Here is a 17,601-nt window from a genome sequence, read left to right as displayed (position 1 = left end):
GGAAGCATCCTGATCGCGTGCAACGATCGGTTACATTAGTGGGAGTGGGGAACCACCAGAGCTCCCCGGAAGGAGGAAGTCACCCAAAGGACAGCAAGAACGTCACTATTTAGCCCACAATGCCCATCTCGCTGGCCTGGAACGGCGAACTACAACTCACTCATCCGGGCGGAAGGCATTCACTTCGAACCCCATTGGCAGTGATGAAACAAGGAATCCTGGGAGCCTGCCGGTCCTTCCGTACGCATGTGCCAACCGTCCCCGCCGGGCTCCACCTCCGGTAGGTCACACAGCGGCGAAGCAGGCGCAGGCCTGTGCGCGCAGGCGCAGTGGTACGGGCGGCGTCTGCGACGCGGGGGGGTGGGGCAGCGGTGACGCGATTCTGTCCGCGTTGGAGCGGGCGGGCCGCCGCCAGAGTCTCCACGGCCTCCGTGTGACGTGGCACAGCCGAACACTTAACGCCGCGCCGGAGCCACCGCACCAGTCGCCGAGCAGGTCCCGCTCCCGCTACGTCGTGTCCCGTGGCCTCGCCGACACGCCGGCCAGAGAGACAGGTCTTCAGCCTTTTCTCTTCCGCCCAGCTGTTCGTGAGCCGGAACAGAGAAGGCCCGAGGACGCACCAGACCCCCTCTTCTGACCGTCCCAAGTGCCACCACCGCTATGGGCCTCACCATCTCCTCTCTCTTCTCTCGCCTCTTCGGCAAAAAGCAGATGCGCATTTTGATGGGTGAGTGGGAGGCCGGGAGCCGGGGAAGGCCAGGTGTTTGCGCCGGTGGTCTTGGACCCAGCCTTCTCCGGCCGAGGTGGGGGAGGGCGGCCAAGAAGAATCCTTCAGGGGGAACAATGGGAGCGAAGGGTGAGCGATCTGTCTTCAGCAGAGGCTGAGCCAGAGAGCTGGGCCAGATTCCCTCGCTCTTGGCTTTGCTTGTCTTTCTCTTCCTGATCTAATTGAGAGCCTGAGAAGATTGAGCGGGGTTACAGGGCTGGTTCATACTGGCGAGGCCCATTCTAAAGGTGCAATCTTCCAACTCACTTTTCTGGCTGTGGGCAGCGGTCGAGAGTGGGGCTGGGCCACTCCAGCCTTCCTCCTCCCCCTTTCCTGGTCGTGTACGCCCTGTGCACACACCATTGGTATGTGAGCCCAGCCAGGAGCCGCCTGGAGCAGGAAGTGACCAGGCCCACTGAGGCGAAGGAGCACCCAAGGTTTGAGGAAAAGTCCAGAGTCCTCTGAGCTCATTTTACTAAACTTTGCTTGGCTGTGGATTTGACCTCATTTTTCTCTAAATATAAAACACTAAACCTGTTTGGTTTACTACCTTTGCTCTTTTAAACTAATTTTATCCATCTGGCCTGGATAATAATAAAATTTAAAAGTCAGCTTTGAGAAAAGAACTTTGTAACCGGCTAGTTCTAAAGCCCCTAAACTGAACACGATTCTTGAGTTCGGGGTGATCTGTTAAAAAATAGTTTGTTTAAAACCTGCTTCTCAGCGGCAGGTTTTATTGCTCAGTGAGGCCATTCACTAGGGCGAAGTAAGAGTTCTCTCCTTAATACAGCAGTCTATCTCACAGCTGAGTTCCAGGGACCGGAATAGTGTCTTTTGACACTTGAGTGTGAGGAGAAAAGGGTTACTTTTCACCCACGACCAAGAAGTGCTTAATTTCTGTAATAATGAAGAGTATGGGGGTACAAGTTGGCTATTGTTTGTTTAGCTTCTCTACAATCCATAAAACAATTGTTCATGATATTCATTCACAAAGCTAAGTGACGATGTTTTCTTTCAGTTTTTCAGATCTCCTTTATGAAGAGGACAGTTATTTTAGGAGGGCCAGTGTGTTATTTAAGCCTTAAGAGTTGGAAATTGGCAGTGTGAAAAAAGATCTGAAGTCAAAGGGAGGACTTGGGACTGAGATAAATGTTTCTTAGAGATTAGCCAGTACAAGATTGTGTTACTGAAAAATAAAGAATTTATTGTAAACGAATTCTCTTTTTTTTTTTTTTGCTATGCTCCTGTGATGGCTAACTGGATAAGGGGAGACGGGTAGAATGATGCTTTAAGCACTTTACTGTGTTTGAGAAACTTTCCCATCCATCCCAGTAATGATTGGAAGAAAATGGAAGTAGACAAGCATTTAACCTGCTGTGATGGTGAAAGGATTAGAAGTAGAAGTCATGGGTTGGGATTGCTCTTTATGTTAAGTATATGATCACTTAGGTTTGCTTTCTTTTTGCTGTTTTTGTCTTATGATACAGGATCTCTCTACAATAGCTCTGGCTGTCCTGGAACTCAGTATATAGACCAGGCTGGCCTCGAACTCACAGAGATCCACCTGCCTCTGCCTTCCAAGTGCTGGGAGTAAAGGTGTGCGCCACCACACCTGGAGTTGTCCTTGGTTAGGAGCATTCTATTCATACAGTCAACTTTTATGATAGCTCATCAGAGGAAGTGTAAGTGTCAAGGGTTATGTGTATGAACTGGGGCATAGTGGTTTGGAAGTTTGGTGATTCCTAAGGTTTTTTGATTTTGCTTTGTGGCTTTATGAGTGATTAAATTTGTAATTAATAATCACTTTTATGGTGTCTTCCTCATCTAAGTATTGGGAATGTCAGTGAGTGGATGATTGTATGTACACCTGTGCATATGTGCTCCTATGTGTGTATTTTGCTTTGTGGTATGATTTTGAGAATGTAACTCAGGGCCTTCTGTATGTACCCTACCCATAGCCCTGAATGATCCCCCCCTTGATTAATGGGCTCCTATTTTCTTTATCAGGCTTATATATGGTTCCTTGAGTCAACAGCTTTATGAAGTCTTTATTCTTTTGCTGGGCACTAAAATCAGGGTCTTGAGTGTTGAGCACAACCACTGAGCTACTACATCTTTATTCCTAGATTACTGTTTATAAGCATATTAAGAGACAGTAGTAGTTAGCCAATGTGTCTTGTTGGCCCAACTACTGTGGAAAAGAAAACTTAATTTCTGTACTACTAGCTGCTCTCCCAATATTAATTTGAGATGTTGAAAGATATGTGTAATAGTTAACCCTAATTAAAAATAAACCAAACCTGGGTTAGCATGATGTGGTGTGCCTGTAATCCCAGCACCAAGGAGGCTGAAAGAGGAGGATCTCAAATTTGAGGTCAGGATGACTGTGTTTCAAGCACTAACAAATAAATAGCCAATACAATGCATTGAATTTAAAATCTTCCAGACTATTGGTCAATAGGCATGGTGTACTAGTTATTTATAAGGGAAATTTACTCATTGGAATAATACTAAATTTACTTAGATCACTCAAGTAGCCAGAGTTAGAAAGCAGTAGCTCTGAATTCTTTTTTCTCCCCCTTTTAAAATTTAAATTAGAAACAAGCTTGTTTTACATGTCAATCCCAGTTCCCTCTCCCTCCCCTCCTCCACTGCCCCCCACCAACCCCCTATCTCATCCCCTTTCTGCTCCCCAGGGAGGGTAAGGCCTTCCACAGGGGATCCTCAAAGTCTGTCACAGCATTTGGAGCAGGGCCTAGGCCCTCCCCCATGTGTCTAGGCTGAAAGAGTATCCCTCTATGTGGAGTGGGCTCCCAAAGTCCATTTGTATGCTAGGGATAAGTACTGATCCACTCCCAGAGGCTCCATAGATTAGCAGACCTCCAAAGTGACCTCCTTGTTCATGGGGTCTAGAACAGTCCTATGCTGGTTTCCCAGCTATCAGTCTGGGGTCCATGAGCTCCCCCTTGTTCAGGACAGCTGAGTAGCTCTGAATTCTAAGGTGTGTCCATATGTCCTGTCCTGTGTGGTGTCCCGTCCCCGTGTCTCCCCCCCCACCCCCCCCAAACCACAGGGTTTCTCTGTGTAGCTTTGTAGACCAGGTTGGCCTCAAACTCGGAGATCTACCTGACTCTGCCTCTCAAAGCAAGCCTCACCCCCACCCCACAGAGTTCCTAATTTTAACCTATTTCTTTTGAACTTGGGGAAAAGGCCTCTGAGGCTGTAGTGTCTTTACCCCATGAGCCATCTTGACAGGTTTTTTTGAGACAGGAGCTCATATAGCACAGGCTGGCTAACTTATTGACCTTGAACTTCTAATCTACCTCTTGAGCACTTCGAAGGGTCCTCTGTTTGCCAATTTAAAAAATACACTAATAAGTAATAAAATTTACTAATAAGTGAGGCTTCAAGGTAGAATGATGCTTCAGTTTTTTCCTCAAAAACATTTCATAAATTTTTTACTATATAATTCTTGTTTCTTAGTCTTTTTTTTAAAGTCCTTTTTGTGAAATTTAGACATGAAAAAAGTGATCATTGCCTGTAATTCAGCCATTTTACTATTATTATTTTATGTTCGTGTGTGTGTGTGTGTGTGTGTGTGTGTGTGTGTGTGTGTGTGTGTGTGTGTGTGTGTGAGAGAGAGAGAGAGAGAGAGAGAGAGAGAGAGAGAGAGAGAGAGAGAGAGAGAGAGAGATCGAGATCTCCTGGAACTGGAGTATACTGCCCAATATGAGTGCTGGGAATTGGATTCAGGTCCTCTAGAAGAACAGTAAATGCTTACCACTGAGCCATCTCTTCAGCTCCTACTTGTCACATTTATTCTCCACATTTTAGAAGGTTTTATTCCTCTAAAATTGTGTTTCTTTTTACTTAATATATTACAAGCATTTTCTTATACCAATTGCTAGCCGTTGATAATTTGTTGCTGATTAACTCATTCATAAAAGGGAAGATACTCTTCGATTTTGTTGGGTAAAAGCAAAATCCAAACATTAATTTTAGCAAAACCTAAACTTTTTTCTGTAGTTGGTAGTTCCAATTTCAGTTTAGATGGTCAAACCTCTGAGGAACTAGATAAAATATTAAGATCTTAAAGGTAAGATCACAGTATATACCATTAGAGAGCTCTGGCATTGGAATTAGCTTTCCTTTTTTTTTTTTTCCTTTTGGTTGTTCAAGAGAGGGTTTCTCTGTGTAATAGCTCTGGCTGTCCTGGAACTCACTCTTTGGAACAAGAGGCTGGCCTCTGCTTCCCCAGTGCTAGGATTACAGGCATAAGCCTGGGTCAGAATTAGCTTTCTTATGTTGATGGGTATTTAGTGATACAAGGTCTCATATAGCTCAGGCTGGGTTTGAATTCCTGATTTTTCTGTTCCATTTTCCATATTCTAAGATTACAACTGACCAACTGTTTTGTTTTTGATTTTTGTAAATAGAGGTAAACATTCATATACCGTAACCCACCCTGAACCATCAAGATGTCTCAGGAGATAAAGGGCTTGCTGCCAAGCCTGACCACTGGAATTCAGTCTTTGGGAATGGAATGGTAGAGGAACAGAAGTGACTCTGATCTCCACAGGCACTGCATTCATGCATTCAGCCACACATAGACACACAGAAACTCACACAGAAAATAATTAAATAAACTAATAAAAAAATGTGCCACCCCTAAAGTATAAGTTTTATGTTTACAAAGTTGTGTAACAGTTACCATTGTCAAATTCTAGAATATTTTCATGACTGCCCAAAATGAATACCATTACATACACCCCCAATTTTTTTGCTGAGATTGCCAAATCTAGAGCCTTATACTTGCTATGCAAGGGCTCTACCATTGAGCTACCACATTCAGATTTGCTCATCTTATTGATACTATTACACATTTGAAAAACAAATGTTTTGTGTAACTGTTAACCTTTCTTGTGTCTATAAGTCAGGGCAGATTAGTCGTTGCCTAATATCTGTCATAGTACTTTGGAAGGAAAAATCTGGTACCCAATATCAACAAGTGAGTGTCAGGGTTCAATTAGAGAGCATAGGAATAAGGAAATAAATGAATGCTTGATTCCCTTCCTTCTCCCACCCCTCAGTATCCCTCCTCACCACCCCTATTCTCAAGTTAGAGTCCTAAAAATTGGTGGGAGTACAAACCCATGTTCATGTTGTTAAGGCCTAGGGGCATTTTCTGTTACTGTCAAGAGGAGTGCTGACTTTCTTCCTTTTAAAGAGCATCAGAAAGATGCTACTGTTTTCAGGATATGAGTTGTAAAGGTTGTTTTATAGGTTGAAGTCCAATTCCTGTAGCTTTTCATTTCTCTTGGACTAACTGAAAAAGTCACACGTAAGCACACAAGAATATAAACTGGGTGGGTAAGGTTAAAACCTACTAGCTGTGTTTTCATGTGTTAAGTTGTGATTTGATTTAAACATTAAATGTAAGTATTTTTGCCTAAACTAAGGCTCTGTTGATTTTGTTTTGAATTCTGGGATAAAGTAAGTGCAGGCAGCCAAATGAGATGTTCTTAAAAAAAATAAATAAAAAGAAGTACATTCAATGACGTTATTAGATATTGATCTTTTATTTACGAGAGCTTTAATCCACAAAAATATATAGGTTTTGAGAGCCATACTTTAATTTGTTCTTTACTACTACTACTACTACAATAAAGAGGCTTATATAATACCTTCTAATATAGACTTTGTCCCATAAACAAGCATAAATCCTGTATCTCATGGATTTAAGAACATTTAGCATGTGTGGTGGCACATGCCTGTAATTCTAGCACTTAAGAGGAAAATTGAAGAATTTGACAAGAATATGATAGGACCATTTTCAAAATGCAAATTAAGACTTTGAATCTTTTTTTTTGTTTGTTTTTTTTTGGTTTTTTTTTTTTTTGGTTTTTCTAGACAGGGTTTCTCTGCGTAGCATTGGAGCCTATCCTGGCACTCGCTCTGGAGACCAGGCTGGCCTCGAACTCACAGAGATCTGCCTGCCTCTGCCTCCCGAGTGCAAGACTTTGAATCTTACTTATGCATATTTGATGTTGATATGGATTTAGTTGATATGTTCCCCCTTAGCATTAAGAATTTTTTAAAAGAAAGATTTCACTTTTAATTTTTAATTATGTGTATATGAGTGTCAGTGTGTGGGTATGTGCACATGAGTATAGTGCCTGTGCAGGCCAGAAGAGAGCATTGGATCCCTTAGAGCTGGAGGCACTTATAAGACATGTGATAGTGGCTTCCAGGAACTGAACCAGTACTTACTCTAAACCACTAAGTCATCTCTCCAGCATGAAGAGTATCTATTCAAAATAGATATTAAACAGGATTAATTTTTGGTCTGGAGACTTGGCTTAGTTGGTGTACAGTATATTAGCTTCTTTATTTCTAACAGGTACAGCTCACATATAATCCTAGCACTAGTATTCAGGGAGATAGAGGCGGGAATATCAAGAATTGAAGGCCATCCTCAGCCACATAATGAGTTTGAGGCCACTCTGGGATACATAAGAAGACCCTGTCTCCAGCAAAGGCACCCCGATAGTTGGTGGCACAGTGCCCAGAGATTAGAACTCAGCTCTGCCAGTTTCTTCTTTTCTATGTCTATAGATCTAAAAGGAAAAGCAGAAAGGGTAGAAGTGTTGATTGGGGATGGGGTGGGAGGCAGCTATGATAGAAATGAGAAAAACTGCTTATTAACTCATTTGTGTGTCAGACAATTAACTTTTACTTTGACACTAAATTGTTGAATTGCTTATGTATATTTGATTCAGATTTTAAATCTAAGGTGTCTTCTTCTAGTTGGATTGGATGCTGCTGGCAAGACGACAATTCTGTATAAACTGAAATTAGGGGAGATAGTCACCACCATTCCTACCATTGGTAAGAAAATTTATAGATGACTATATACAGTGAAAAATTAAATGTTGTTTATGTTAATCATAGAGATGATATTGGTAAGACTTAAAAAGCTATTCTAAGAGAATTCCACATTAAAGGGGTTTATTTCTTGGTACTTATGCATAGTGGTCATTTTGGTTTTGTTTTGTTTTCTTATAGGTTTTAATGTGGAAACAGTAGAGTACAAGAACATTTGTTTCACCGTATGGGATGTCGGTGGTCAAGATAAAATTAGGCCTCTCTGGAGGCATTACTTCCAGAATACCCAGGTGAGATATGCCATATATTTGTAACTTTAATTTATAGATTTTATATTCTGAATTTTATAGTGAATATTGACTTGTTTGCATTCTTCTCATCATACTCATTTTATTCTTTAGTATGCTCTTATCCATGCTTTTGAAAGTTCAGTTACATAGTGTGGAAGAATTAAATGTCGCTATTCCAGTGAGATTTTGGATGGGTGTAAATGAGTTCTCAAGAATGAAGTATTTCGAGGGTTGGCGAGATGGCTCAGAGGATAAGAGCACTGAGCCATCTTCCAGAGGTCCTGAGTTCAATTCCCAGCAACCACATGGTGGCTCAAAACCATCTGTAATGAGATCTGGTGCCCTCTTCTGGTGTGCAGATATACATGGAAGCAGAATGTTGTATACAAATAAATAAATAAAATCTTAAAAAAAAAAAAAAAAAGAATGAAGTATTTCATCAGTCTTAACCTTAACTGAGTCTTAATTTGAGTCTTAACCTTAATTTTGACTATGTTATATAGCACAGTGGACCTAAGATAGTGGTAGAACTTGATTTAACTTAGTCTGTTTTGTTAACTTGTAAGACATTTTTATCTTATCATATAAGATATACTGGGATGAAAATACCTTAGTACTTCACTTTGGACTTCTGAGGGAGTTTTGCAAATCCCAAAAGCCAAACAAAGCAGTCTTTTTTTTTTTTTTTTTTTTTCTTTTTGAGACAGGGTTTCTCTATAGCTTTGGGGTCTGTCCTGGCACTTGCTCTGTGTAGACCAGGCTGGCCTTGAACTCGCAGAGATCCTCTTACCTCTGCCTCCCAGGTGCTGGGAGTAAAGGTGTGTGCCACCAAAGCCTGGCCAGCAAAGCGGTCTTAATGTTGTAGGACTTTAGTATGTGTATGAATCACCTGGGTATCTGTTAAAAATATAGACTGAGTGGGAGGAACAAGCTTCTTAGATTTGATACTTCAAGCAAGTTCTCTTGTATTGATTTTGCTAGTTTGGGTTCTTATAACAGTAACTCTGTTGACGTTTTGAACCATGGGGAGGTCTCTCTTGGATTGTAGGATGTTTAACAGTATCCTTAGTGTTTACCTACTAACTGCTAATAGCCACTCTACCTTCCAAGTCAAGTTGTGACAACTACAAATGCTTGCATGATTGCAAAAAGAAAAAAAAAAGAACCTCCTTAGGGACAAAATTCTTTCCTGGTGAGAACAACTATTCTACTTCTATTTTTGTGATCTCTTTCTCTGTCTCCCTCTCTTTCCTTCCTTCCTTCCTTCCTACTTTCCTTCCTCCCTCCCTCCCCCCTCCCCCCTGAGTGCTGAAACTGCAGGCATGCACCATTATGCTGGGGTTTCTAAATGTGAGGAAGCTGAAACTTAGAAGTGACTTGAAGATTGAGTTCCAGCTGGGCAGCAATGGCACATACCTATAATTGCACTTGGGAAGCAGGAGGATGCATCTAAATTCAGTCCAGCCTGTTCCTACATAGCAAATTCCAGGCAGCTAAGGCTCCATAGGGAGAGCCTGTCTTTAAAAAGAAAAGATTGAGGAGTTCTTTTTTTGTTAACCTTGTCTCTTGTTAATAAGGGGTTACATACCAGGTTGTGTTTTACTACTAGAGTTGAGAATTTTTTGAAGTAGTATAGTAAACATTTGGGATATTTAAGATTTGCAGTGTTGTGCTTATTCTCCATTGAGGTTGTAGCCCAGTAGCAGTTGAGTGGCTGAAACAATCTTGGCCTAAGTAGTAAATCTTATTAATAAATAAGTGTATGAATATAAAAATGAATAAATGGCATAATTTTGTACTAAAAAACAATGTGTTAATTCACATGGCTTTGGGTAGAAAACAGATTTTGCAAAGTACAGACTTAAAAAACTTCAATGCAGAAGAAGAATTTAACACAATAAACTCACGCATATCTGAAGTAAAATTAGGCATGATATAAATCCTGCTGACTTTAATCCTTATATAATAGCCTTATCCTTATATTTGTTTAAAATGCTTTGTAAGACATGTGAATCATGAATTTGAGATTAGATCTATCCTGGCCTCTTTGGACAATCTTAGAATTAAAGGCCAGAGAGCATTCTTCATCTGAGGGAGTTCTTGCCGGATAGGGAAAAGTCTATGTGGCCTGATGTAATTACAGCTAAGCTCTTTTAGCTTGCATTTCTAGCATTTCTAATCACTTCTAACTCATAACACTTAAACAAAACTAATTGTTTACTATGGTAAATTCCTCTCCCCTTATAATTCCTTTTTTTTTTTGCTTTTCTAAATTTGGCTTTTTGTTTAAAGGTTGATTTTTGTTTTGTTTGTATGTGGGTTTTTTTTTTTTTTTGCCATCATGTATGTGTGTATACTACATACATGCCTGGTGCCTGCAGAGTCAGAAAAGGTTGTTAGAATCCTGGAACAGATAGTTGTGAGCTGCCATGTGGGTGCTGGGAACTGAACCTGGGTCCTTTACCAGAACAGGAAGTGCTCATAACCACTACCAAATCAACTCTTAGAACAGATGGGCTTGTTTTTAGAAGCCTAACTTTTCTATACTGTTGATCCTAGGCTATTACAGGAAAGGACTAACTTAGGATTTATTCTTAAAAATTTCCCTCTTACCAATATTACTTTGGAACAGATGACATTATTTGCATTTAGAAAAAAATGAAAATGTTAAGAAAATGAGATTGGGGCTTGCAAAAGACCTAAGTTTGATTTCCAGCACCCAAATTGTTCCTCACAACCATCTGTAATGCCAGTTTCAGGGGTATCTGATGCTCTCTTCTGACACCTCTGCCTTGCAGGCTTCTGCATGTGTGTACATATGTAACATTCACACACACACACACACACACACACACACACACACACACACACACACACATTACAAGAAATAAAATTAATTAATTAAATCTGTGGGGGTTAGGGTTGTAGAAAGAATATTTAACCAAACAAGTATAATGTATAGGCTTTAACAGAGATGTAATTTACTACTACTATTTTATTAGCTGGGAATTTTGTACTGTACCATATGGAAATTTTCTGTAAAGTCTTAATTCAGTTGTTTCCCAATCCCATTTTTGTTGTATAGAATTGTAGTATTTGTGAATAGCTTTAAAATTCTTACTGCTGTTATGAATTTATTTGTTATGAATTTGTTATGAATTTCTTACCTGATCATGCAAACTTTTAATTTTTCATGAGATATCTGCCTAGGGCTTGTTTCTCCTAATCCCAAGTTAACAGGCAACTTTTCGGAGCAAGATTTTTTTTTTTTTATTTCTATGATGAAGTATATAAAAACTATTGACTATTGACAGAGCAGCTTGTATTGATGTATTTAATAATACAGTAACAACAAAGCAAAAAAGGCCATGAATTTGAAAGAGAGCAAAAGCCTGGGGGTAAATGGGAGGGGCAGGAGGGACAAAAGGGAAGAAGAGAAATGATGTAATTATATCATATTCTCAAAAAATAGAAAAATATATAGTAATATTTTAATTTTAAAAGTTATACAGTTCCCATGTTTCTAGTGAAATTTTTTTTTTCTTAAAGATGATTAAACTATCAGGAAGTTATTCTTATAATCACAGAACTTATGCAATACCATTATGCAATTCTGGATTCTAATTTATTTAAAACAAAAAAGTACTGGTGTGTCATCTCTCCTTTTTACACTGCCTACATGCCTTTTACTGCATCCATAAATCCACAGTTTATAAATTTTTGAGGAGCCTTTGTTAATGTTTTCCTGTTGTTTTCACTATGTAGCCTCTGTTTGTTTTATTTTTGAGACTGTGTTTCACATAGCCCATGCCACCTTGAAAATCAAAGTATAGCTTATGGTCCCTTGGAACTTGTGATCTCCTGCCTCTGCTTCTTGAATGCTGAAATCAGTGGAGTGCAACACCACATCCAGTTTTATTCAGTGTAAGAGCTCAAATCCAGGGCTTCTTGCATGCCAGACAAGCATTCTACCCTCTGAGCTATACCCCCAGACCTGTAACTCTTTTGCTACTTGCATGTTACTATATTTAAATAGGATAGGGAAGAGAAAAGGGGTAACTATTGTTTATCTTAGGATTGAGAAAAGTAGTCATTGGTTAATAAAGTTTGGGGGCATGGGGGCACTTGGAGAATAAGTTAAAATTACATGGTGCTTAAGTTAAGTTTTCAATAGATGATCCTTGAACTTATTTTTCTTTTGTTTATTGGTTTTGTTTTGTTTTTGTTATTTTGGTTTTCTGAGACAGGGTTTCTCTGTGTAGCTTTGGAGCCTATCCTGGCACTCGCTATAGAGACCAGGCTGCCCTGGAACTCACAGAGATCCACCTGCCTCTGCCTCCTGAGTGTTACTGGTTTGTATTTAACAAGAATGTTTTAGTTAGGGTTACTATTGCTGTGCTGAAAGCCGTGACCACAGCAACTTGAGGAAGAAAGGGTTTATTTGGCTTACAATGTTCCTCAAAGGAAGTCAGAACAAGAACTCAACCAGGGCAGGAACCTAGAGGTGGAAACTGATGCTGAGACCATGGAAGATCTTGGTTTACTGGCTTGCCCTTCATGGCTTGCTCAGCCTGCTTTTTTACAGAACCCAGCACCACCAGCCCAGGGATGGCCCCACCCACAATGGGCTGAGCCCTAGTACATCAATCACTAAGAAAATGACCTACAGGCCCCCCTATAGCCATATCTTATGGAGGCAGTTTCTCAACTGAGGATTCTTCTGGATGAGTATCTTGCATCAAGCTGACAAAATTAGCCAGAACAGAAACTTTTTAATTTATTTTCTGGTGGCGGGAGGAACGAGTCTCTTCTTTACTCTCACCATGAGGGTTTTGGGACCAAAGTCATGTCATCATGTGCCTTTACTTGCTAAGCTGTCTTGCTAAGCCATGTTAGAGACTTTTAAAAACTATTTTTAAACACTCTTAGAGTTACTACTGCTGTGATGAAACACCATGATCAAAGCAACCCAGAATCACCTGTCCAGGGATAGCACTACCCACCATGGGCTGGGCCCTCACACATCAATCACTACTTAAGAATATTCCCTATAGCTGGATCTTATGGAGTCATTTTTCTCACTTTCAGTTCCCCCTTTCAGATGACTCTAGCTTGTTGATGTAAACCTAGCCAGGATGCAAGAACATATTTTCTACCTATGTGTCTAACTCCATACTTTTCTGTTAGTGTATTTTATAGCTCATGTGGCCCTTAAGTTTAACTGTTATAATTTATTGAAAAATATTTTCCCTAGGGTCTTATTTTTGTGGTAGATAGCAATGATCGTGAAAGAATTCAGGAAGGAGCAGCTGTGCTGCAGAAAATGGTAAGTGTGTATTTTAAGTTGATAATTTTCAAGAAGTGTTTTTTTTGGGGGGGTATTGTCTATGGTTACATATTTTAGAGGTAGAAGTAAACTTAGGAAAATATATTTTTCCAAGTTCTTAAGAATGCACAGAAAAGCCAGCTATAGTCTATTGATTTATTTATGTCGTTCATCGGTTCTCAACCTGTGGGTCAAGACCCCCTTTTGGAGATCAAATGACCCTTTCACAAGGGTTATCTAAAACCATTGGAAACCACAGAGATTTACATTATGATTCATAACAGCAAAATTACAGTTACAAAGTAGCAATGAAATAATTTTATGGTTGTGGATCACTACAGCATGAGGAACTGTATAAACTGTATTAAAGGGTCACAGCATGAGTATGATTGAGAACTACCTTCTTAAAAGCCAATCATTTATTTGCTCAAACAGAAGGATATGAGATTTATAAGAGTGCTTGAAATTTACATAAAGAAATTTAATTGGTGTTTAATAGATTGTTCAATGTTGAGTAAAATGTATATTTAAGAAGACTTGTGAGTATTCAGTTCAATTTTAGAAGAGTAGCTGCTAACGGTTTAACCTTTATCTCCAGCTTCTGGAAGATGAGCTGCAAGACGCAGTGCTGCTGCTTTTTGCAAACAAACAGGATTTGCCAAATGCTATGGCCATCAGTGAGATGACAGATAAGTTAGGTCTTCAGTCTCTCCGTAACAGAACAGTAAGTATTTGAAGGTGATATAACCTCCTCACTGATGAAATTGGGGTAATTGGGCTAATACTCAGCTGCTTATTAGTATTGCTATTATTCGGAGATAAATCTAACTCTAGTCCTGGCTGGCCTGGAACTTAACTCTGTAGACAGGCTGGCCTCAAACTCACAAGAGATATGCATGCCCAGTTTAAATGTGTAATAATTTCCTTTGGATAAATCATTTATAAAAATATGGTAATATGGTTATAGGAAATACATCACATACTAAAAACCAGCCCTTTCAGGCTTTATTTCAAAACTATAAATATTAACTTATATATTAAGTTAAAATTAGTTTTTAAAAAATATTGATAGTCTCTCAGATTTGTTTATTTAATAATTAACTATTTTCTGTATTGATACATTAATAGTACTGAGTTGAATGTTTTGAGATTACAAACATTCTTAATTTTGTATCATTCAAATAGCTCTCCAGCTATTTTTATTTAATACAAATGTTTTATTTTTACTGTTTCTTGTGGTGTTGGGGTTTCAACCCAGAGTGTTTCTATCATGTGTGAGGGCAGTCACCCTAACATTGAGCAGCATCTGTAGTTGAACAACAATTTTTTATACTTGGCTTGCTTTTTTTTTTTGCTTTTTTTTAAGGTGCTTCTCAGTGTGTAGTCTATATTGGCCTTGAACTTAGGGACATTTTCCTGCCTTTTTTTCCCTAGTGCTAGAATTGCAGGTGTGTGCAATTGTACCAAGCCCTACATTTTGTGCTGTTGATAAAAGGTCCAGGATTTAGCAGCTGTATGTTAAATCATATTGTTTAGTGCTCTTTGTTTATTAACTTCAAAAGCTTATGGAGGAACTTCTACTGACATTTTTGAATACAAAATTACAAGAAATACTGTGCTTATTAGTGATCATACACATAGAAATTGTACCACAGATTGTATCACAGTCATGAGACCATGTCTTCAAAAAACAAAAGATACTGTGAAAAACCAATAGTGCCCCATACTTTACAGCAGCTTTTTATTAACTTGTCAACAACGAGCAGACTGTGGTGATGTCCCACATGAATTAAAGATACACTATAAAAAATGCAAGACTAGGATATTTGGTATTCAGATAATTGGCAACATGGTAAACCACTATGACTTTGCAACATTAAGTCTTTTCTTTTAAGATTTATTTATTCATGTGTTTTATGTGTATGAGTGCTCTGTATCCATGCACACCAGAAGGAATCTGATCCCATTACAGATGGTTGTGAGCCACCATGTGGTTGGTGGGAATTGAACCCTGGTCCTGTAGAAGAGCAGTCAAGTGCTCTTAACCACTGAGCCATCTCTCCAGCCCCATTTTTTTTTTCTTCTAAGGTGAAATAAGACTAGTCAGTTTAAAATGAATAAGCTGTCCATTTGTGAGTTGTTTTCTAGGTGTTTTTTGGGGTTTTTTTGTTTGTTTCTTTGAGACATGGTCTCTCTCTCTCTCTCTCTCTCTCTCTCTCTCTCTTTTTTTGGTTTTTCGAGACAGGGTTTCTCTGTGTAGCTTTGGAGCCTATCCTGGCACTCACTCTGGAGACCAGGCTGGCCTCGAACTCACAGAGAATCCACCTGCCTCTGCCTCCGGAGTGCTGGGATTAAAGGCGTGAGCCACCAATGCCCGGCTGACATGGTCTCTTATTATTTAGATTTTATGGTGTTTCATTACAAGCAATTAAGGATTTTTACTGTTTAAAAGGTGAAACTTTTTGGAATATGTGAGATCAAAGATGCTAACACTATTTTTCTTAAAGTAAAATTACGTGAAAAATTAAAGTTCTTAGAATATCAGCAAACATATTCCAGAAACGTAATCCTTTTAGACAGGGAATGTGGTTTAATGGCAGAGGACTTGCCTAGGACATTGAGGTCCTGGGTATGGTCTCTAGGACTACAAAAGAAAAGTTTAAAAAAATCTGCACATGTGTTTTACTTAGTTTATGGGGTATAATGAGAGGATCTTAAGGACCAGTTAAATAATTTGTTAGAGACTTTCCCATTACTCTTCAGATTTTTAAAAGGATAGAGTGAGGAAATTCCAAAGGATACTTTTGAGTGACCTTTGTAGTTAGTTACTGAAAGCATTAAATTCCTGTGTGTGGGATGCAAGTAGATAGTAGATTACTTATTTTCTTAATGTTTATTACTGGGATTTTATAGTTTCCACTTTTGTATACTCATAATTACTTACTCAGTAGTGCCCTTGGGCATTTATTGGCAGGGATTTAATATTTTCTATTTAAAATGGCAGTGTGTATTATCTTGTTAATCAAGTATTTTCTTGTCCTTTCTTCACAGTGGTATGTTCAAGCCACTTGTGCTACCCAAGGAACTGGTCTGTATGAGGGACTCGATTGGCTGTCAAATGAACTTTCAAAACGCTAAATGAACTGGGATATCTAACCAAGGACATGTTTGATAGAATTGGTCTAGACTTGTTACAACAAAATTAGTTTGCATCTTGGTTATTAAAGGATATCTGAGACAGGTTTGGGCAGAATATTACAGCATTTAAAACTTAATTTGTTGCCAATTATTGTTTACCAAGCACAACGTTGCTATTTAGCAATATGCTTGGGTGTAAGAGAAATTCTCCGTGGGGAAAAAAAAAGTATCCACTGTTATACTTCCCTTAAGCCTAAAAGCCTGGACATTTAGCTTTTGTGACACCTTTAAACAAATCTGTTTTGAGTGTTTTTTGAGCCCACACCAATAATGTTATAAAGTTATTCCCTTGATACTTTATTGATACCTTTATCATTCCTAGAACAGTCTGCTGATTTAAAAATGTAGCATTCCATTTGTATTTATTTCTACCCCTTGCCAAAAAAGATTTTTCTAATACTGCTTGGACCAGCCAGGGGAACACTATTCAATTTTCTTGTACTGAGGATTCACCACCACCACCCCCTCACATTATTGACCCCAGGCTTCCACCAGCCAAACTTACCTCGTCAATGTGGTTTGGATTTGATAGCTAATTCTGTGCTGGTTGCAAAGAGTTCACATTGAAATAACTTTTAATACTCAGCAGATTGTCTTCCTTTATATTGTTACCTTTTTTATGTTGCATGTTGCTTTTGGAATCAGCCTGACTCTTTGCCCAGTATATGATAGTTCTGCTGATATTTTACTGTTTATTGATGAACATATCTTCATTAAGAATTTTTTGAAAATTCATTAAATTCAGCAAATAAGTTTTCTTCGTAACCCATTTGAAATTATTCCTAATAAAATGATTCAAAATTGTGTTCGAGTCTTTGCAGTGTTTAAAACTGATTTCCTTACATAGCAAAGTTGATTTGCATATTTTACATGGTATGGCCAATAATACAAATCTCAGTGAGTTTACTAATGGTTTAAGCTGGCAGTAAACTTAACCATAGTTTATCAAGAATGTCAAAGTAAGGTGCAGTATAAAGAATTTTACTTTTTCTAGTAGAATACCAGTTAAAGTTATAAAGTTCAAATGACAGATCGAGTGTGAAGTTGAACTCCAGAAGCAGGGTATGAAGGGGTTAGTGATCAAGCTCAGTTGGAGTGCTTGCCTTGTATGCACAGAGTCCCAAGTTTGATCCCTA

At 39.0% G+C, this 17,601-nt stretch overlaps 1 protein-coding gene and 1 pseudogene across 1 annotated transcript; one reads left to right on the top strand and one right to left on the bottom strand.

The window, feature by feature from the left end:
- The first annotated feature begins 377 nt into the window (after nucleotides 1–377).
- Nucleotides 378–17,271, top strand: Arf4 (ADP ribosylation factor 4). The gene is made up of 6 exons (XM_027389629.2): nucleotides 378–727; nucleotides 7,574–7,654; nucleotides 7,832–7,941; nucleotides 13,196–13,267; nucleotides 13,866–13,991; nucleotides 16,319–17,271. Exons 1-6 carry the CDS (start codon nucleotides 661–663, stop codon nucleotides 16,403–16,405), a joined length of 543 nt encoding a protein of 180 aa, XP_027245430.1. The 5' UTR covers nucleotides 378–660; the 3' UTR covers nucleotides 16,406–17,271.
- Nucleotides 5,896–5,998, bottom strand: LOC113832599 (annotated as a pseudogene).
- Nucleotides 17,272–17,601: the final 330 nt, after the last annotated feature.

The sequence above is a fragment of the Cricetulus griseus genome, assembly GCF_003668045.3.
Source record: "Cricetulus griseus strain 17A/GY chromosome 1 unlocalized genomic scaffold, alternate assembly CriGri-PICRH-1.0 chr1_1, whole genome shotgun sequence".
NCBI classification, from domain to species: Eukaryota; Metazoa; Chordata; class Mammalia; order Rodentia; family Cricetidae; genus Cricetulus; species Cricetulus griseus.
Note: the sequence above shows the minus strand (reverse complement) of the source record. Positions and strands in the feature narration are given on the sequence as shown.

Coding starts and splice junctions, on each gene's coding strand:
- Arf4 (XM_027389629.2), top strand. CDS start 661: ATGGGCCTCACCATCTCCTCTCTCTTCTCTCGCCTCTTCGGCAAAAAG. Junction 13,268..13,865: donor CAGCTGTGCTGCAGAAAATG/GTAAGTGTGTAT, acceptor CTTTATCTCCAG/CTTCTGGAAGATGAGCTGCA. Junction 13,992..16,318: donor AGTCTCTCCGTAACAGAACA/GTAAGTATTTGA, acceptor CTTTCTTCACAG/TGGTATGTTCAAGCCACTTG.